The sequence below is a fragment of the Lemur catta genome, chromosome 1 (assembly GCF_020740605.2).
Source record: "Lemur catta isolate mLemCat1 chromosome 1, mLemCat1.pri, whole genome shotgun sequence".
NCBI classification, from domain to species: domain Eukaryota; kingdom Metazoa; phylum Chordata; class Mammalia; order Primates; family Lemuridae; genus Lemur; species Lemur catta.
This window is the reverse complement of record NC_059128.1, coordinates 169,331,754-169,354,979: the sequence shown is the minus strand read 5'-3', so window position 1 is coordinate 169,354,979 and position 23,226 is coordinate 169,331,754. Positions and strand designations below refer to the sequence as shown.

Here is a 23,226-nt window from a genome sequence, read left to right as displayed (position 1 = left end):
TAGTTTTGTTTAAGTATAATTTAATTATAATGAGTAGTTATCATAATTTTGATCTTCAAGAGCTAGAGACCATATTGGGGAGGGGTGGAGAGGGGGATCCCACATAGCACTAATGGCCAGCTTTTGTAAGTGAATTACTAAGAGTAAAGAAATGTTTTTAACCCCAGGGAGAAAGTGGGAAGGTAATTTGATAAAATAACTAACCTATTTTTTTCTTGTCCTTAGATCGTTTATTGAGGTTTTTGTTTTTGTTTTTTTTTTTCAAGTGTATAATTTGAAAGTTAGTTTTGGTTCTCTTCTGTCTTGAAATAATGTCAGTCTTAATTAAAGTTGCGAAAATAGCACAGGGGTTTACTCTGTTACCCCCCACCTAACTTCCCCAAATGCCAGTATCTTATATAATCACAGTACCATATCAAGACCTGAAAATTAACTGATAAGATACTATTAACTAACATACAGACCATATTCAAATTTCATCAACTGTCCTGCTAATGAATGTCCTTTCTCTAGTCCAGAATCCAGTGTAGCATCACACATTACATTTAGTTGTCATATCTGGTCTCTAATCTGGGATAGTTCATCAGCCTTTCTAAGTGTTCCATGACCTTGACACTTTTGAAGAATACTGGCCAGTTTGTAATATGTCCCCAAGTTTGGGTTTTTCTGATTATACTTGCGATTAAATTCAGGGTATGCATTTTTGGGAAGAATACCACAGAAGTGAAGTTGTGCCCTTCTTTGTTAATCATGTTAGTGGAAGGCCCCTGTTGATGTGTCTCATTGTTAGTGCTGTTAACTGTTTAACTGTGGTGTTAACTGTTAACTATATCCTTCCTCACTTGGTTGAGGAGGGATCTACTGATTTTCTCCACTGTAACATCACTATTTTCTCCTTTGTGATTAGTTAATATCTTGTGGGGAGATACGTTGATACTGTGCATAAGTTTCGTACTATACTTTTGCCCACCAGTTTTAGTATTCATTAATGATTCTCGCCTGAATAAAATATTGTGTTTATCAAATGGCAATTTTCCTATTTCTGTCATTTCTTCTATATTTATTTATTCTATTGTAAGGAAGAGTTTTCCATTCTCCCCCATTTATGTTTTTCATTCAGTTATTTATGTTTCTAGGGACTCTTAGACATGTCTCCTATTCTGTTGGTTAGAATCTATTACAACTCAGGTTTTCCTAATTACAGCTGTTTTCAAAATATGAAAGATTTTTCAGATTTAAAGGTAAATTGTTATTTAATGATGGAACAGCAGTTTTAAGAACTCACACATAGCGCTCTCTGGATTTAAAGTAACCATATACAATTAAGTACTTTAATTATTGTTCAGTAAATAATATTTGTTTAGACTTTTCAGTTTTAAAAGACCTTTTCCTAAATGAAACCACAAAATAATGAGCCACTGCAGTTTTACATCTTTTGTCTAGTTTGGACCCCATTTTTTAAAGTTCATTTAATCTTAGGATTTATTAAGAACCCATTTCTTCCAGAGCATCATGGTCCTACAGAATTTTTTTTTTGTTTACTGCTTTGTCAAACTTAATAGGTACATATTCTTCTCTCTGAAACTTACAGGTTTTTGCAAGAGATTTTTGTAGTAATTATGTGGAAAGGGAGTTGATTAGATGAAACCTTTAAGCTTGCGCTATTAATTATGGGATAAATTTTAGTGTTTAATTTTTATGAAAAGTTTTATTTAATGGGTCAATATGTACATATATACACATTCACACACATACATATTTTAAAGGAAAATCAAAAGATAGGTCTTTAGTGATGTTTTCTTTACCAGATTTAAAAAATTTCTCGCCATATGTGTTTTTATTAAATTTGGCAATTTTTTCTTAGGACTGGGGTGAGGTGGCAATGATTGTTTATGTGTACCTTTGGAATAATTTCTATGTGAAAATCCTGGGGCTACAGAGACTTAATTATTTTGGTAAGTTTTTTTTTTTTTGGTAAAAGAAGATATTTTCTGATAAGTAGTATTTTTTTCCCCCAAATCCATCTTTAACTGTAGATGTTTGCTTTAGCCAAAGGACATTTTTGGAATGTTTTTATTGTTGCCCATGTATACTGAACTGGTGATATGCTTTTCTTAATATGCAGTTCTTATGAGTACATAGATCCATTGGTTAAATATTTAAAAAGCATGTAATTTTTAGCTAGGTGGAGGTTGAATGATGCTAGTATTTGGGTTTTGGAAAAACTGCAAATTTTAAAAATCATAATGCAGTTTTCTTATAAAATCCACAGAACCATAAATTCTTGTAATCTTGACAGACATGTCTGTCAGCTTTTTATTTGCAAGCATTCTCTTAATGTATTTAGTGCAGGGTGATTTGGGATAAGGCAAGTTAATTTTCTTGGGGTTCATTTTTACTTGTTAACTATTTTGAAGGCTGATGACATTTTTAGTGCTCTTTGTATTTAGAGCAATCCAATTGAATAATGTGAGTTAAAGAGCACAACTCTTGGTATAAGATAATTTGGAGGGCTTTATATTTAAATACATTTATTTAAAATTAAGCTTACATTTTTCACTTAAGATAATGAATACCTTGCTGTAATGCTTTCTTAAATTTTGATTGTTGGATTAATAAGAGGTTTGAATGAATGTCTTGACTCTGCTACAAATCTGCAAATTCCTGTAGTCCTTGAACTTTCATTGTTTCCAATCTGCTTTGATCTTAATCTTGTAGTTCTTGTCAGATTCTTTTCTCTTGGCTTCACTTCTCATTTATGATTTTCTTCCTGTTTGTTAGATTTATTATTTTGCATCTGACTTTTCATTCCAATCTCTAATCAAGGCTCTAGTTTGGATTTATGCAATTGATGGTTTTAGATTTTTCTACCTTTTTCAGATAGTGTACCTGTCTTGGTTGGACTCCTGAAACCCAACTCATTGTCTTGGCCAAGAGGTTGTTCCTCTGCAGAGGAACCAGGTCTAGAGCTTGCCGTAAATCTGGCTTCCTTTTGTAATTACAATATTTTGTACCTTTCCAGAGAAGAGAAATTTTAGTTAATTAAAGAGTAAATTATGGGCAGGCATGGTGGCTCATGCCTGTAACCCCAGCGCTTTGAGAGGCTGAAGGAGGAGAATCACTTGAGGCCAGGAGTTTGAGACCAGCTGGCGCAATGTAGTGAGACCTTGTCTCTACAAAAAAATAAATTAGCTGGGAATGGTGGCATGTGCTTGTAGTCCTACCTACTTGGGAGGCTGAGGCAGGAGAATCACTTGAGCCCAGGTGTTTGCGGATGCAGTGAGTTATAGTTACACCACTGTATTCTAGCCAGGGCGACAGTGAGAAGCTGTCTCAAAAAAAAAATTATATTATGCAATGAGTATGTAACTAATTAGAGATCACAATGATACAATGATTAAAAGAACCCATTCATAATGGCATTAAAGGAGGTATGGCTCAGGGGCAGAGCATTTGACTGCATAATGGCATTAAAAACAAACTTATTAATTAGCCTTTTTATTAATGTTATTAGTGGCATAGTATATCTTTATTTTTACATTTGCTAATTATTAATCCCCCTTTTGAGTGCTAGGTACTAGATAATTCTTTGGGAATAGAACGATAAGACTGTTCTCCCTAAAGGATCATACAGTCTCCTGAAGAGCAAGAAATGTGAATAAATCACTAAAAATATGTGGCAAATTGCTGTGAATCTAAAACTACTCAAAAAATAAAGTTTGTTATTTTAAAAAAGTGGAATGATAAATGTAAGGACTGAATGAAATTTGTAACACTACTATTAAGTATTTACAAGGTAAAAATACATGCATACATGCACAAAAAATATGTGGCAAAAATTACCATAACAGTGATATGTATAAAGTGATATGAAGGGTTGTAAGCATGAGACCTAACCCTGCCTAAATTTCAAGAAAGTTAGAGCTTTCCAGTTTACTTCAGGTAGAATGGGATGTGGGGATAAAGCAGTATGTATACATAACACAGAAGCAGGAGAGAGCTGATTTTGTTAGAGAAATGATAAGCACTTCGGAATTATGAAGAGCAGATTAATGGCAGAGGAGTAATAAGAGTTGAAATTGTAGGAGAGCATTAAGGTTCTTGGTGCCATTTTTTCAGTGATGGAGTATAAGAAGTTAAAGTAATGAGAGTACTGAATGTAAAGAAAATATGCTGCTATAGTATTTATAAGTGTGTGTAGGTAAGATGCTTTGTAGGCATGTTTTGGGAAAGAGGTTGAATATGGCTATCACGGAATTGAATTTTCAGAGATGAATGTGTAAAGCTTTGGGAAAGACTCATCATAAAAAAAAAAAGCTCTCTGGACATGTCTTGTTTTGACCTTCATTTTTCTTTAGTCCAGGGACATTCACCTGTGTTGTATGTGTGTGTAAGGTTATTTGTGGGGGATTTTCCAAACTTTTACTCTCCTCTTTTTTGACAGACCTACTTCTTGTCTCACTTCCTAACCCCTGTGCAAACTCCTGCCCCAGCTTTGAGTCATGGCTTTAATGAATCACAGTTACTGGGAATGCATCCCTTAACTGTTTCTGTTTTTTTGTTTTTGTTATTTAAAAAGCTGCTAACTTTTGGCTAGTTTGCTAACTCTGGTTCTCCTCATGTTTAATTTTGTGTATTCTCCTTAAAGAATATATATATATATACACACACACACATATATATATGCGCACACACACAAATATGTACATACATACTTGTATTTTTATTTTTTATTTATTTTTTATTTTTATTTTTTATTTTTTTTCATACTTGTATTTTTAGTTCAGCAAATGTTTACTAGGTTTCCCGCATTAAGAATGTAGAAGTGAACAAAAAGAACAAAAATACTTGTCCATGTGGAGCCTACATTCCTTTGTCCTTTTATCAGCCTCCTCCTAGAGCTGTTCATTAATATTCATTAAGGAATTTCAGACATTCTTCCAGTCATTTCCCACAACAACTGTATGAGGTATGGCTTTTAAAAAGTATTCCTGTTTGACAGAAGAGAATAACTGAGGCATAGTCGGTTTACAGAGCTTAGAAAGTAGTATACCTGATATAAAAGCATAGACAATCTAGCTCCACAACCCAAACTCTTAAATCACTCTGCTGTATTTCCTTTTGATTTTAAGGTATATGTTACCAAGAGATTTTAAGAAGAATAGCCTTTTACAACATATTTTAAAAAGAGATGGAGCAGAATAGCGATTCAACCTCCTGTGACCAGTGAACTTTGTTGTTGTCCTATTGAGCACCTAATTCAGTTTTGGCTTAAAATATCCTTCTGTCTGCTTAATATTTGAGAGTTTCTAGTTTAATGTTTCAAAAGATTTACAGCTCCCTCCTTGTTTTAATGTTGCCTACTTATTTAGCCATCTTTTAGTGTGAATTGCTATATAATTTGGAAGATCTAATTTCTTTTGGCATTCTTTTTATTCACTAAAAGAGCTACGAAATCTGTCTCATTTATAGGCTAAATTTTACTGGGAAGAGAAATTGGAAGTTTGTTTTCTTGATTGAATGCTATTATACCTTTATATTACAGAAAATTTAAGTATACAGCAGGCCTTTCATTATAACATTGATGAGGGGAAAAAAAAATCTATTCCTGACCAGGGCCACCATCTGTGTGGAGTTTGCGGGTTCTCCCGTGTCTGCGTGAGTTTTCTCTGGGTACTCTGGATTTCTCCCTTGTACCAAAGATGTGCACTTTAGCTTAACTGTCTACATGGTCCTAGTATGAATGAGTGTGGGGGGGGTGTGTGAGTGTGTCTCCTGTCTAGTACAGGAGAGGAGTGCATAGTGTGGATCCCAAGACTGGCAAGGAGATTCTATACAACCTGGAGTCGCTCATCAACTCTGCCGTGTTCCCAGGCCTGCAGGGAGGGCCCCACAACCACGCCATTGCTGGTGTTGCTGTGGCCTTGAAGCAAACCATGACTCCAGAATTTAAAGTCTATCAGCACCAGGTGGTGGCCAACTGCAGGGCTCTGTCTGAGGCCCTGAAGGAGCTGGGCTACAAAATTGTCACAGGTGGTTCTGACAACCATTTGATCCTCGTGGATCTCCGTTCCAAAGGTACAGATGGCGGAAGGGCTGGGAAGGTGCTAGAAGCCTGTTCTATTGCCTGCAACAAGAACACCTGCCCAGGTGACAGAAGTGCCCTGCGGCCCAGCGGACTGAGAGTGGGGACCCCAGCACTGACATCCCGAGGACTTTAGAAAAAGACTTTCAAAAAGTAGCCCACTTTATTCACAGAGGGATAGAGCTGACCCTGCATATCCAGGATGACATCGGTGCGAGGGCCAGCCTGAAGGAGTTTAAGGAGAAACTGGCAGTGGATAAGTACCTGAGCGCTGTGCGGGCTCTCCGGGAGGAGGTCGAGAGCTTTGCTTCTGCCTTCCCTCTGCCTGGCCTGCCCGACATTTAACAGAGCCACCCGCTCCGCACCTGCCTGGCACTGTTGAGGAGGACCCAGATTCCTGAGAGACAGAAGAGCTGCCTCATAGGGGACCTGTGTAGTTTCTTTGTGTGCCCTTTGAGGGAGTTTATTTTGGACTTTTTTCATGTTTCTTCACAAATCTAAATTTAAATTCCATTGTTAGTAATTCTGGTATAGGTTATTAAAAAATTCAAATTTTTGCCTCAAAAAAAAAAATAAAATAAAATAAAAATAAAAATAAAACAAAAACAAAAACAAAAACAAAAAACCCCAACCCTGAGCTGCTGGGATAGGTTCTGACCACCTGTGACCCTGAACTGTAATAATTGGGTAAATAATTATTTGTTATTATTATTCTTTCTTAAATGTATGAGTGTGCACATTTATTTCAGTGTTTAATATTAGAAGTGTTTTGGTCTTTATCTACAAGTTTACTGATATTTTTGTGACCAGAAATATATGCTAAACTTGGTTTTGTAATACGTTATTTTACTTAAAGTCTCAGTTTTCCAAGAACCTGTGGATGACATTGAGGACTTACTATATATTAATGTACGTTATATTAGACAAAAATTTTGCCATTAATATCCTTAATTTGATATCATAAACATAGGTAACAGAATTATAATTCCAGTAACAATAGTAAATGAGTCTATTGCTTCTGTGTAGATACAGAGTACCACTTATAGAAATGGTTGAAAAGCAGTTTCATAAATAGTATCATTGTCATTGGTAATTGTTGATTTGCTTAAAAAATCATGATATTCCACCACCATCACCTACATGTGTCTGTCTGTCTGTGCATATACTGCTAAGAGATTAAGACAGCTCAGGTAAAATTTGGGAAGAATAAAGAAGACTAGAATTAATGATACATTGTATTATATTAGTATTTACCTCTATAATGAATTCTTGTGCTTAGAGAATATATAAGACCTTGTACTTTACAAATAAAACAGCATTTAATTGGAAATAATCTGTGCTTCAGATACTGCCCTTTAAACCCTTTTTCTTAATTCAGGTAAGCATTTATGAAACAGTATTAAGCTATGAAATAATCATGCTAGCAGTTGTATTCGCATCATTTTTCTCTCTCTTTTATTTGTGGCACAGTGCATGGCAAACAGATGAAAGTATTTCATGGTTTAGTACATGAGGCATTGTGCCTCTGTGTGTATGCACATGAACTCTCACACATGTATAAATCTGTCCAATATTATAAAATTGTCCAGGGAACAACAAATGTTAAGATACTAAGACATAAATTAGTTAGCGTCTGTTAGATACTTTGATCTGCTGATACGAATAAGACTTTATTTTTTGAGCAGTTTTAGGTTCACATCAAAAATGAGCAGAAGGTACAGAAGATTTCCCTGATCCCCATTCCTCACTGTCAACATCCCCCACTAAAGTGGTACCTTTGTTTATAATCGAACTTATATTGACATGTCATTACCATCCCAGAGTCCATAGTTTACATTAGGGTTCTCTCTTGGTGTTGTACATTCTCTGGGTTTTGACAAATGTGTAATGATATGTACCCACCATTGTAATATCATTAAGAAGAGTTTCACTGCCCTTAAAATCCTTTGTACTGTGCCTATTCATCCTTCCTGCTCCCCTAACCTCTGAATAAAGCTGCTGTAAACATGTTTGTGTAGGTTTTAGTGTGGACATAAATTTTTAAATCATTTGAGTAAGTTCCAAGGAATGCAATTGCTGGATGGTAGGGTGAGAGTATGTTTATTTTGTAAGAATACAAAAAAGTGGCTTCCAAAGTGTTTATGCCATTTTACATTCCTGCCAGTAATGACTGCTGTTCCTCATTCCTGTTGCTCCACATCCTTACCAGCATTTGGTGAAGTTAGTATTTTGGATTTTGGTCATTTTAATAGGTTTGTAGTGGTATCTTGTTTTAATTTGTATTTCCTTGATGACATGTGATATGAACATCTTTTCATATGCTTATTTGCCACCTGTGTATCTTTTTGCTGATGTATCTGTTAAGGAAATTCTTTTGCCCGTTTAAAAATTGAGTTTCTTACCATTGAGTTTTAAGAGAACTTTTTATATTTTATATAAAAGTCCTATTAGGTATGTTGTTTGTGAATATTTTCTCCTAGTCTTTTTGTTCTTTTAACAGTATCTTTTCACAGAGCAGAAGTTTTTAATTTTAATGAAGCCCAGTTTATCAATTTTTGTGGCTTGTGCCTTTGTTGTTTTATCTAAAAAGTCATGACCATATCCAAACTTATCTAAATGTTTATATTTTTGCATTTTACATTTAGGACTTTGATCAATTTTGAGTTAATTTTCAGGAAAAGTGTAAGATTTGTGTATAGATTATCTTTCTCTCTCTTTTTTTTTTGTTTTGCATGTAGATGTCCAGTTGTTCCAGCATCATTTGTTGAAGACTTTTTCTCCGCTGTATTGCCTTTGCTCCTTTGTCAAAGATCAGTTGATTATTAAAAGAAAACTGTTTCTCAGAACGCTTCTAATACCAAATGTGTGGGTTTTTCATGCCAAGCAATTCTTCAGTTCTTTGCAGACACCAGGTGGATGTCCTACAATTTAATTCAATTGTGGCAGTAACTACTTGGAGTTAGTACAGAACTCACAGGTTAAGGCTTAGTCCCAAAAGACTGCCTTCCTCTCACACTTTAGATGCCAATCACAAGTAGTATGTTTTCAGGTTACCCACACTTCTGTCTGACTTGGCTACAGATTTGGAGAACGCACAACCTGCTCCTTAGTTTTGATAATTTGCTATAGTGACTCACACACCTCGGGGAAACATTGTACTTATGATTACTGGTTTATTATAAAGGATATTGTAAAGAATATAATGAACAGTGAGATGAAGAGGCACATGGAGTGAGGTGTATAAGGCTCCTGAGCCTAGGAGCTTCTGACTCCATGAAGTTGGGGGTGTGCTGCCCTCCTGGCACCTGGATGCAGCTACCACCCCAGAAGCTCTCTGAAGCTCATGGTTTATGGTTTTCATGGAGGTCCCATTCACAGGCATGGTTGATTTAATCATTGGCTGTTGGTAATTGAGCTCAAACTTCAGCCCCTCTCATCTCCCTGGAGGGTAGGGGTAGGGGTGAAGGTTCTAATCTCTAATCACATGATTAGTTCCCCCACATCCTGAAGCTATGCAGGGGCTTTCCATCACCAATCATCTCATTAACAACAAAAAGACACTCAAATCTTGCCAGAGATTCCAAGAGTCTTAGAGGCTTTTGTGTCAGGAATCAGAGATTAAGGCCAAATATATATATTTTTATTATATCACATTGTTATGACTTTATTTGTTTGGGTCTGTTTCTGGGCTCTCTACGCTGTTCTGTTTATTTTTGTTTTCTTTTGCCAGTAACCATACTGTCTTGATTACTGTAGCTTTATATGAAGTCTCGAAGTCAGGTAGTGCTAGTCTTCTGACTTTGTTATTCTACTTCAATATTGTGTTGCCAGTTCTTCTATTTTTTCCCCTCTCCATATAAACTTTTGAATCATTTTTTGATATCTACAAAATAATTTGCTGGGATTTTGATTGAGATTGTGTTGAATGTATAAGGCAAATTGGGAGGAACTGACATCTTGATACTATTATTTTTAGACACAGGGTCTCGCTCTGTCACCCTGGCTGTTGTGCAGTGGTGTGATCATAGCTCATTGTAACCTCTAACTGCTGGGCTCAAGTGATCCTCCTGCCTCAGCCTCCTTAGTAGCTAGAACTACAGGCGTGTACCACCACACCTGGCTAATTTTTTTTTTTTTTTTAGACAGAGTCTCACTTTGTTTCCCGGGTTAGAGTGAGTGCCGTGGCGTCAGCCTAGCTCACAGCAACCTCAAACTCCTGGGCTTACGCGATCCTACTGCCTCAGCCTCCCGAGTAGCTGGGGCTACAGGCATGCACCACCATGCCTGGCTAATTTTTTCTATATATATTTTTAGTTGTCCAGATAATTTTTATTTCTATTTTTAGTAGAGACAGGGTCTCACTCAGGCTGGTCTCGAACTCCTGACCTCCAGCGATCCACCCGCCTCGGCCTCCCAGAGGGCTAGGATTACAGGCGTGAGCCACTGCGCCCGGCCACACCTGCCTAATTTTTAAAAAATTTACTATACAGTTGGGGTCTTTCTGTGTTACCCAGGCAGGTCTCAAACTCCTAGTCTCAAGCAGTCCTCCTGTTTCAGCCTCCCAAAGTGCTGGGATTACAATTATGAGCCACTTTTCCTGGACGTCTTCATAATATTACCTTTCTATCCATGAAAGTGGAATATGTCCTTTTTGTTGCTGTTGTTCTTTCTGGATTTCTTTCATCAGTTTTATTTTCCTTATATAGATTTTTAAAACATATTTTGTTAGATTTATACCTAAGTGTTTAATTTTTTGGATGCAAATATAATTGGGTATTGTGCTTTTAATTTCAAATTCCATTTATTCATTGCTAGTCTATAGGAAAGTGATTGAATTTTATATATTAATCTTGTATCTTGTAACCTTGCTATAATTGCTTATTACTTCCAGGAGTTATTTTTTGTTTTTTTACTCAATTCTTAAGAATTTTCTACATAGATAATGATGTCATTTGGGAGTAGAGACAGTTTTATTTCTTCTTTCCCTGGCTGTGTCTTTTTCTTGTCTTATTGCCCAGACTTTCAGTACAATGTTGAAAAAGAGTGATGAGAATTGCGTCCTAGCTTTTTTCCTAGTCTTAGCAGGAAAGCTTTTGAGTTTCTTACCGTTAAGTGTGATGTTAACTGTAGTGTTTTGGAGATGTTCTTTATCAAGCTGAGGATGTTCCCCTCTATTCCTAGTTTATGGGTAGTTTTTATTATGAATGAGTGTTGGATTTTGTCACGTGCTTTTCCTATGTGCTTTGATGTGATCATGTAGTTTTCCTTCTTTAGGTACTGATGTACCAGCCTTACATGCCTGGGATAAATCCCACTTACGTGGTCCTGGTGTGTAATTCTTTTTATACATTGTGTTTTGATTTGCTAATGCTTTGTTGCAGATTCTTGCATATATGTTCATCAGATATTGGTGTTTAGTTTTCTTGTAATATCTTTGTACAGATTTAGTATGATGGAAATACTGACCTCAGAATAAGTTAGGAAGTAGCTTCTCCTTGTCTATATTTTGGAAGAGTTTGAGAAGATTGGTGTTAACTCTTTTTTAAATGTGTTTGATACGATTCACCATTGAAGCTGTCTGGTCCTGGGCTTCTCTTTGTGGGGAGAGTTTTGATAACTGATCCAGTGTCTTTACTTGTAGAACTGTTCAAACTTTATTTGTTCTTGAGCCAATTTTGATGATTTGTGCATTTCTAGGCATTTATCCATTTAATATAAGTGTATAATTTGTTGGCATACATTATTTACCATATTCTCTTACAATCTTATTTTTGTAAGGTCTATAATATCCCCATTTTCATTTCTGATTTTATGTATTTGCCCTTTCTTTTTTTCACAGTCACTTTGTCTAAAGATTTGTCAATTTTCTTAACCCTTTTGAATAATCAACTTTTGGTTTTATTGATTATATTGTATTTCTAGTCTTTGTTTCATTTATCTGTGCTCTGATTTTGGTTTTTCCTTCTGTTTGCTGCCTTTGGGTTTAGTTTATTCTCCTTTCTTTTTGTTTTCTTAAGGTCTAGAGTTAGGTCAGTGATTTGAGATTCCTTTTTTTTGATGTAGACATTTACAGCCTTATTTCTCTCTGAGCCCTGCTTTTTCTGCATCCCATAAATTTTGATACGTTGTGTTTTTATTTCATTCATCTCAAAGTATTCTTTCTGATTACCCTCATTATTAATATTTCTTCTTTGACTCATTGATTATTTAAGATACTGTTGTTTTATTTCACATATTTCCAGTTTTCCTCCTGTTACTGATTTCTGTCTTCATTCCATCATGGTCAGAGAAGACACCATGATTTCAGTCTTTTAAAATTTATTGATGCTTCTTTTATGGCCTACCATATCATCTATCCTGGAGAATGTTCTGTGTGCACTTGAGAAGAATGTGTATTATCTTGTTGGAAGGCATGTTCTGTATATGTGTGTTAGGTTTTGTTGGTTTATATGTCGTTATTCACATCCTCTGTTTTCCTTTTGGTCTTGTGTGTAGATGTTCTATGTTTTGTTGAACGGGTGTAGCACAGTCTCTCTTTAATTCTGCCATTGTTTCTTATATTTTGTGATTCTGCTGTTTAGTGTATATATCTTTATCTTTTTTTTTTTTTTTTTTGAGACAGAGTCTCGCTCTGTTGCCCGGGTTGGAGTGAGTGCCGTGGCGTCAGCCTAGCTCACAGCAACCTCAAACTCCTGGGCTTAAGTGATCCTACTGCCTCAGCCTCCCAAGTAGCTGGGACTACAGGCATGCACCACCATGCGTGGCTAATTTTTTTCTATATATATTTTTAGTTGTCCAGATCATTTCTTTCTATGTTTAGTAGAGATGGGGTCTCACTCTTACTCAGGCTGGTCTCAAACTCCTGACCTCAAGCGATCCACCCGCCTTGGCCTCCCAGAGGGCTAGGATTACAGGCGTGAGCCACCGTGTCCGGCCTCTTTATAATTCTTATTTTTCCAGTGAATTGGCCTCCTGTCCCTCCATATATAATGTCCCTCTGTATATCTTTTTTTTGTTTGTTTTTTGAGACAGAGTCTCGCTCTGTTGCCCAGCTAGAGTGAGTGCCGTGGCGTCAGCCTAGCTCACAGCAACCTCAAATTCCTGGGCTTAAGCAATCCTACTGCCTCAGCCTCCCGAGTAGCTGGGACTACAGGCATGCGCCACCATGCCCGGCTAATTTTTTCTATATATATATTTTTTTAAGTTGGCCATATAATTTCTTTCTATTTTTAGTAGAGATGGGGTCTCGCTGTTGCTCAGGCTGGTCTCGATCTCCTGACCTCGAGCGATCCACCCGCCTCGGCCTCCCAGAGTGCTAGGATTACAGGTGTGAGCCACTGCGCCTGGCCTCTCTATATATCTTGTAAAACATTTTGACTTAAAATCTCTTTTGTCTGACATTAGTCCATTCGTTCCACAGTATCCACAGGGGATTGATTTCAGAACCCCCTGAAGATATCAAAATCTGCCAATGTTTAACTCACAGGATTCAGAACCCAGTGAATATGGAGGACCTATTGTATAGCCACTCCATTTCTCTTTTTTTCACCATTTGTATGGAATATGTTTTTGCATCTTCTTACCGTCAACCTATTTGAATCTAAAATGTGTTTCTTGTAGACAGCATGTAGTTGGATCATTAAAAAAATCCATTCTTCTAATTTCTCTATCTGTCTTAATGGACAAATTTGTTTACAATGAAAGAGATTGCTAATAAGGAAGAACTTTTGCCATTTCATTGTTTTCTGTATGCCTTATATCTTCTTTGTTCCTCAAAATACAGTCTTTTGTTTTCTGTTTATTTTTTAGTTATTTTCTTAGTACTTATACTGGTGATCACAATTACTGTCCATCCTAAATTTTTACCAATCTTGTTTGAATTGATAACAATTTAGCTTTGTCCTTTAACACAGATATACAATTATTATTTCATATAGTTGTCTTCTAAGTCATATAGGAAACAAAATTAAGAGTTATGAACCAAAAATACAATAATACTGGCCATAATGTTTACCTGCATAGTTAACCATTACCAGTGTTCTTTATTCTTTTAATGCTTTCAGTTACTGTCTATTGTGTTTCCATTTCTGCCTTAAGGATTCCCTGTAGCATTTCTTGTAGGGCAGGTATAGTGACAGACTCCTTCAGCTCTTGATTTTCTAAGAATATCTTAATTTCACTGTTGAGGCATAGTTTTACTTAATATAGAATTCTTGGTTGACAGTTTTTCTTTTCTGCACTTTAGCTGTCATCTTACTGCCTTCTTCTATGATTTTTGATGAGAAATGGGTTTTTAATCATATTGAGGATTCCTTGTATATGAAAAGTCATTTCTTTTTTGCTTCTTTCAGGATTCTCTCTTGGTCTTTGACTTGTTAGTTTGATGATAGTGTTTCTGGTTGTGTCTCTTTCAGTTTATTCTACTTGGAGATCATTGACTTTAGTGGGTTATAGATTCCTGTCTTTTATGAAAATTTGGAAGTTTTACACCATTATGTCTTCAAATATTCTTTTAGCTTCTTTCTCTCTATCCTCTTCTGGAAGTCCTTGTCTTGTAATTACCATTTCTGGGCTTCCTCAGGGATAGTTTCTTTCTTTTTTCCCTGTGAATAGTCCATGCTTTCTTGTTTCTTTTTGTCTTGTGGTTCTTGTTGCTGAAAACTGAGCGTTTTGAGTATTGGAAGGTTTTAACTCCAAAAATCATTCCTTACCCCCAACCCCCAAGTTTAATGTTGTTGCCTGTTGAGAGCCGCAGGCTCTCAGCTGTTTATGTGGTGATTTTTTTCCCCCAAAACTATTTTTGCAAAGACTGTATTTGTTGTTATGTGTGGTCACTGAAATTTTTTATATTTGTAGTCAAACCAGTAACCTGATAGATTTACTTAAAGAAATAGAGCTAAAAGGACAAAAAACCTCAGTTGGTGTTTGCAGATTGGCTCTTCACTGAGCTATTCCTTCAGTAACCAGGCCACTTGCAGCTCTGCCTTAGTCTTCATCATCTGCTCACAGAGAGCTCAGAGATCAGCTAGAGGTACAAAGCCTATGCTTTTCTCAGGCCTTCTCTGTTGCCTCCCCTGGCACCAACAGGCTGCACCAAGTATTTGGTCTCCATTGACACTGTTGAGCTGGGGGGTTGGGGATGTAGGCATGTAAGCAAAAACGCTGTAGTGCCTTCTCACCAAATTTAGCAGCTACTTTCTTAACCACTCCTGTCTTTGCTACACATTTTTATTTAGATTCAAGCTTTCTGTAAAAGCTGAATTTTGTCAGTTCTTGTCATCCTAAGGGTTGCTTCACTGGAGAGGCTTGTTTTTGCTGCTTCCTACTCTGCCCTTTTCTATAATGTTACTCCTTTCTTTCATTTTTTAAACATTTTTATTACTTGGTATATAATTCAGGGTTGACTTTTGTCCTCTCAGCACTTTAAAGACGTTACTCCATTGTCTTCCAGCTTACATAGTTTCCAACAAGAAGTCTGATATGGTTCTTAGCTTTGTTTTTTCTGTATGTGATGTGTCCCATTTCTTTACCTTCCTTTTGAATTTTCCCTTTAACTTCGGTTTTTTAGCAATCTCTGTATTTTGGTGTATTTATTCTGCTTAGGAATTCTCTGATCTTACATCTGTTTTAATATCTTACATTATTTTTTTGAACATTCTCCTCCATTATCTCTCCAAATATTTGTACTGCCTTGTACTTTATCTCTCTGAAATTCCAGAATTATACCTGTTATTCTGTTTGATATTGTATCATGGCCCATCTTAGACTGTTTTATCTTACTTTTCCTGCTATATTTTTTAAAACTTAGACTTTATATTTTAGAGCAGTTTTAACTTCACAGCAAATTTGAGGGGAAAGTACAGAGAGTTCCCTTATATTCCCTGTCCCTAACATGCCTAGCCTCCCTTACTATCAACATCCCACACCAGAACGCTACATTTGTTACAACTGATGAACCTACAGTGAGATGTCATTATCACCCACAGTTCCTGCTTTACATTAGGTTTCACCCTTGGTGTTGGTGTCTGTGTGTTTTGACAAATGTATAATGATATGTGTTCCTAGTTATACATGTATATCATTCAGAATAGTCTCATTACCCTAAAATCTTCTGTGATCTGCCTGTTCATCCCTCTCACCCTACAACCCCTTGCAGCCACTGATCCTTTTACTGTCTTCATAGTTTTACCTTTTCCAAAATGTTGTATATAGTTGGAATCATGTAGTATGTATCCTTTTCATATTGACTTTTTCACTTAGTATTATAATATCCATAATATGCATTTGAACTTCCTCTACATCTTCTGGCTTGATAGCTCTTTTTTATTAATGCCAAATAATATTCTACTGTCAGGATGGACATATTTTATTTCTCTATCTTAGTGAGGACATCTGAGTTGTTTCCACCTTTTGCCTATTATGAATAAAGTTGCTATAAACACCTATTTGCACATTTTTTGTGGACATAGATTTTCAGCCTATTTGGATAAATACCAAGTAGTATAATCACTGGTAGTGTAGATTGATTGCCGATTATGTATTCTCACATCTTCATTTTATTTTAACATGAAGATTTTACTTATTATTTAAAATAATTTTCTCTTTTTTTAATCGACAGGATTGCCTTTGAGGTTGTTTTAAAAGTTTTGAGTTGTACAGCACTTGATTCTTTTTGCTGCATTGTGGAAGGACCTCTTCAGCAATGATTACTTCAGAGTTACCAGTGTTACAGTAAGTATTATAATTTTCTTATTTAATTGTTAAGGAAAAATTTGTACAACATATTTCTTTATCAAAATGCTTTCTTTGATGAGACATATCAAATATGTTCTCTGATATTTCGACAATATATTTGCAATCCAATTATTAGAGTGTATAATTACCATATCCATCCATGGCTTTTGTTATTGAAATGTCAGTATGTTCTCTGACAGTCAACAAAAAAGATGTGATGTTAATGTCCTATATTAAGGGCCAGCAAACTAAAGCCTATGGACCAAATCTGATATGCTGCCTATTTTTGCAAATAAAATATTATTGGATCAGAGCCACACTCATTCCTTTACATAGTGGTTATAACTGCTTTGTATTGCAAGTTGTGATAGCAACTATATTGCCTGGAAAACCTAAAACAGTTAGTGTAGCCATTTACAAAAACAACTTTGCTGACCTCCATCCTATATCATATTCTTTCTCTAGCCTCTCTCTGCTCACTCCTTCATTAGGTTCTTTATATTCCCTGAGATTGAGATTGTTGAGCCATTGTGGCTATCATAAGTAATCTAAGAGATATACCAGTTGGCATTTTTGATGGCATCTCATTAGATTTCTTGGAGTTATAGGAAAGATTTAGAATTGGGGCTTATTTTGGATCCTCTGGGATATGTGGTCCCAGTAATGGCAGATGCTATTCCTTTCATAGTTTTAAGTCTAGATGTGAATCAGGAATCTGCATATTTTGATTTTTTTTGATAACCATGGTTGAGATATATCAAAGTAATCAGCAGTTTAATAAGCAGTTATTTATATACTATTACTGCCCAGCTCATTTATATACTACTTTTCCAAGAGATAACCTCTAATTGGTCCCTGGTTTTCTTTTTTCCCTCCGGAGTTCTAAGACACAAAACTGTCCAGATTCCTTTACCTGCTTGATAAAATTTAAGTCTTTTCTACCTACTTACCTCATTCCCTTTTACTCCCTGGCTTGAACACAATATCAAATTTGGAGGTCCCATATTTTCTTTCTTTTCTTTGTTCTTAAGCACTCCTGCCCTTACCTGGCCAACTCGCAATGTATCTATCTATGTGTTAGCTCAGGTCTCATGCCTCCAGCAAAGCTCTTCTGGTCCCTCAAAGTTGGGGTAGGTGTTCTTCTGTGCTATTACAATGCCCTGTGCTTTTTTCTAGCACCATACTTAACATGATATTTTATAACCATCTCCTACTGTTTCTGACTCACCTTCTAAACTGTGCACCTTTGTGTGTCACTTTTGTATGGCTGGCTTTCAGCATGCTACTGGGTATGAGGCAGACCTTCCATAAATATCTCTTTGATGAAATATGAAACAGAGGCTGTATTTAAAGAGATTATATTGATGTGATAGTATTTAATATCATTTTGCTTTGTGAGTGAAATTTTTTCAGAAACATGTAAATGTGTATTATGTCTATGGATACTGGATAGTGGTGGCCTCAGAGCTGGCTAAATGAGCTCTAGTTTAGATTTGTCCTTTGAAGATGGTACTCTTGGTCAAGTTGAGCTAGAATAAACCTTTATGAGGGCGTACAATTTTCTGGAAATTTTGTCTGATGTATTTGTGTATATTATCTTGCTTTATCCCTTGTAGCATTGTTCTGTCTTCATTGTAGAGGAAAGGGAACCGGATATCTCTCTTACTATTTGCAAACTTTAGTTTCCATCATCTGTAAAGTGACAGTAATATATTAGAAATTGATCTCTAAGGTTGTCTCAGAAACTAATGTTATGACATAGCTATTTTTAATATTCAGTCCAATTATGATTTTTGAAATGTAGACACAAGAAAGGCCACTCCGGTCATTGACCTCATTATTCCTTGGCTTACTTAGATATAATTGCTGACACATTTGTGCCTTAGTGCTGTTTATTATTAAGCATATTATCAGTTAGCACATATTTATATTCCAGAAAGTATGCTAGGTTCTGAATAGATATAGCATGTAGAACAGACTCAGTTCTTGTTGCCATTAAGCTTATAAAGATAGATATTAGTCAAATATTCACAAATACATAGTTCTGACTGTCACTGGTACTGTGAAGGAAAAGTAGAAGGTATTTTGAGAATTTTAACACATGCCTTTACTTAGTCTGCTTTTCTGAGGAAGGGATAGTTGAGCTGAGGTCTAAAGTGGGGGTATGGGTTTGGGGAAAGAAGAAGGGAGCAAGATATTAGTTCTAGACTGAGGGTATGGCATGTGCAAAGATCCTGGAATAGGAGGAAGTATGGTATGTTTAAGAAAGTGAAATAAAGCCTTTTTTTTTTCATATTTTTTTTCAGAGTTGGGGAATGAAGAGTGACATGAGATAAGGTTGTGAGTAGGGAAGAACAATATCATATTGGTACTTGCTAAGACATGTTAGGAATTATGTTTTTTTCCCCCTAGGAGCAGTGGGAAGCCACTATGGGGTTTTTCACATGGGGGAAATATAATAAGATACATAATTAGAAAATTACTCTGAGTTAGTATAGTATTTAGATTGGGAGAACCAACACTAGAAACCAGGAGACATCTATTAGGAGAACAATGTTACAGTATGTAGGTGGAGGTAATGACAACTTGAATTAAAGTAGTTACAGTGGAGATGAAGAGTGGTAGACCACATTTTTAGAGAGTTTTAGGAGCAAAGTCATTTTTATTATAAGAGTCAATCTTATTTTTCTATGCTCTTAATTTATGTCCAGTAGTCTTATAAATGTGAAAATTAGCCATTCACAGGATATTTGAAGAGTGATTGGTCAGAGTTTGAATTTTCGTAAACTTTTGACACCCAGCATTTTCACTGTGTCTGTCCTGGAGAGAAATTTGTTTGATGTATAATAAGATGTATGTACAAGGACAGTCATTTCGACTCTATTTATAATAGTGTAAAGCTAGAGACAGATAGGTGCTCATTAATAGGAAGTAGTTAAATAAGTTCTATACATATTATGGATTGCCATTCAGAAATCCCATGTATTTGTATGGAAAATTCTCACTTATTTAACATTTGAAAAATGGAAATATAGATATTCACTTATATTTTAGGTCATTAAATATGAAATGTCCAATTTCAAATCAAAGGTGTAGTTTATTATATGTCAAACAAGAAACAATACAATTAATCAAAGTATGCGCCTAAACTATCAACACAGTTTTGTCATCTTAATGGTAGCTTGTTTATGCCAGCAGCAAAGAAGCCTGCAGAGCCAGTGGAGATGAAAGTGCGAAAGGCATTTTCCATGGCCTGTTGAGAGTTGACTGTTTTTCCTTGCAAGAAGTGGTTTGAAGCATGGAAGAAGTGGTAGTCAGTTGGTGCAAGGTCTGGTGAATATGTTGGATGACAGAGAGTTTCCAAGTCCAGTCTCTGTAGTTTGAGCAGTGTTGTTTGTGTGACATGTGGTCGAGTGTTTTCTTACAAGAGGATTGGCCTATCTCTATTGACCAGTCTCGGCTGCTTAATGGCCTCCTCGTTTCATCCAGTTGGTTGCAGTAGACATCTGCTGTAATTGATTGACAGGTTTTATGAAGCTGTAGTGGATAATAACAGTGCTGGACCACCAAATGGACACCATTAGCTTTTTTGGATGAATATTTGGTTTTGGACTGTGTTTTGGCACTTCATCTTTATCCAACCATTGTGCCAAATGCTTGTGATTGTAAAAAAGAATCCATTTTCATCATATATTTAACAGTATGGTGTAGAAATGGTTCACTTCTATGTCATGACAGCAAAGAAAGGCAAGCTTTGAGAAGATTTCTCTTCTGATGCTTGTTTAACTGACATGGAACCCATCTATGTGGCTTCTTTACCTTGCTGATTTGCTTGCAGTGGTCCAATATTGTTGGAATAGTAATGTCGAACCTTGCTGCTACTTCACATGTAGGATTCACTTCCATTACAGCTTTCAGCTCATCATTTTCCACCTTGGTCTTAGATCACCCACATGGCTCATTTTCAAAATTAAAATCACCAGAATGGAACTTCTCAAGTCATTGGCTCATACCATGCATTCATTAGCCACATCCTTCCCAAACACTTTGTTGATATTTTGAGCTGCTTGCGCTGCATTGGTTCCATGACAGAACTCATATTTGGAAAATAACACGAATTTTTGACTTATCCATGGTTTTACAAAAATTGCTCTAAAAAATATGAAAGATAACCACAAGCCAAAATGTGCATTTGAAAGACTGAGGAGGTTGTACCTTCACAAGAAACATAAAACAAGAAGTGTCAAAGTGAAATGTCAGAGGTATCAACTGTCAAACATAGTACTTGAAGAAATTGGACATTTCATACTTAATAACCTAATATTATATATTTATGGAAAAGCCTAGATAGTTATGGCAGGATCCATCTGTTAACAGTGGTATTTTGTAGATTGGGATTCAGAGTTACGGTAGGATGACGTGAAATTTTTTTTTTTTTCCTTGAGACAGTGTCTCACTCTGTTGCCCAGGCTGGAGTACAATGGCATCATCATAGCTCACTGCAGCCAGCCTCAAGCTCCTGGGCTCAAGTGATTGATCCTTCTGCCTCAGCCTCCTGAGTAGTTGGGTCTACAGACATGTGCTACCATGCCCGGCTGATTTTTGTATTTTTTGTAGAGACAGGGTCTCACTCTTGCTCAGGCTGGTCTTGAACTCCTGGCCAACCGATCCTCCCACCTTGGCCTCCCAAAGTGCTAGGATTACAGGTATTAACCACTCTGCCTGGTCTTCCTTGTATTCTTATATCTTTTCTATTGCTTGAAATTAAAAAAAACCAAAATTGATATGTTTTATATTCTAATAAATAAATATACATACATGTACTAATGAGAATGCAGTAGCTGTTTATTGGTAATAGTTCTCACCTTTTAAGCTGGCTGCAGTTGGCAGAACTATTTAATTGTACTTTTCTGGGTGCTTTTGATTGGAGGGGTCAGTAAACTATACTGCTGAAGCATAAATTAGTTTCACTAATGGGTCACTTATATGCTGGAACTGGTCTGCTATTGTAGTTACCTGGGGATTTCTATAAGCTTCAAAAGCACTAGTAAATTTTGTCTGCACAAGATAAATACAAAATATGATATTTGCATTCCAATATCCTTACATGAAAATAGAATTAAAGTTTATCTTGAGATCTAACTGGACTCTGTCTCTTACTAGGTGTGTGACTATGGACAAGTTTATCAGGTTTTCAGATCTTTCTTTTCCTCATGTGTAAGATCTGGACAGTAATATGTTTCTTAACAAGGTTTTTGTGCATATGTATTCTAGATAACATAAATTGACATGCAATATATGCAGAACATGGTCAATTTGGAAATAAGGAGAAAAAATATTATGATTTACTGTTCTTTAGTAGAGACAAATAAGATTCACTAGGTCAGGGATGGACAAACTAAACCACTAGTAGCTCGGATGCCTGTTTTTTAAATAAAATATTATTGGAACATAGCCATGTCCGTTCATTTACATACTGTCTGTAGCTGCATTTATACTATGGCACCAGGGTTGAGTAGTAGCTATAGAGACCTTAACACCTACAAGCCTAAAATGTTCACTGTACGGTCCTTTAAGAAAAAGTTTTCTGACCCCTGGGCATTTTTTTTTTTTCTACAGTATTATTTACAGTTTTAAATACCAGGATTACCTTTGAAGATTTGCAAGCTAGGGAGTGACATGATGTGAGAATGTTACTGGCAATAGTGTAGAGAGCGGCTTGAACAGAGGATTTGGTAGAAACTGGGAGATAAATTGAGAGTATTTCCGGGAGTGTGATCCTGATGGTAATCATGGAAACAATAAGATTATTGTACTGAGAAGGATGACTAAGGAGGACTTGTGTTAATAGGAGGCACAAAAGGAAGATTGTTATGATTCTATGACTTTGAGTAAGAGGATAATGGTGGCAATAATAAATTTGTATAATTTAAAGCATACTCATGTACTAACTTAAAAAATTAATTTAATTAATTAAGGAAATTGGACTTAATTTTAGATGTGGTATATATGGTGAATTTGAGGTGGCATTCAAAGAAGCATGTCATGCATTCAAGTTAAAAATCTTAAGTTAGAGATATGGAATGTGGTCAGGTGTACTGATAGGGTATTGAAGTCATTTGTATAGAAGTTACAGATGAGATTGATGAGATCTCCATGGCAGTGTAGTGTAAAGGGAGAAGAGCAGACACTAAGAGTAGAGCTTTAAGGAATCAACACAAAGAGGGAATGGGCCTAAGAAGGGCATTCAGTGAAGCAGATTGAGAAATAATAGATTGTGAGTTACTTACCATTTTCTCTGTACCCTTCCTACTATTTGCAGATCCTTAATCAAGTCAGTAATGTAGAATTTAGTGAAGAGATTCTTGTTTATACTATCTGTACCTTTTTAGTGCTCCATTGAAGCC

General features: G+C 36.1%; 1 protein-coding gene and 1 pseudogene across 1 annotated transcript in view; both read left to right on the top strand.

Annotated features, from left to right (window-relative positions):
- STAG1 (stromal antigen 1) overlaps positions 1 to 23,226 on the top strand; it is a 342,007-nt gene that overhangs the window by 84,667 nt on the left and 234,114 nt on the right. Inside the window, exon 2 of the mRNA XM_045539117.1 lies at positions 16,704 to 16,816. Coding sequence (XP_045395073.1) covers positions 16,788 to 16,816 — 29 coding nt within the window. The 5' untranslated portion in view covers positions 16,704 to 16,787. The remainder of the gene's footprint in view (positions 1 to 16,703; positions 16,817 to 23,226) is intronic.
- On the top strand, positions 3,417 to 6,658 carry LOC123644114 (annotated as a pseudogene).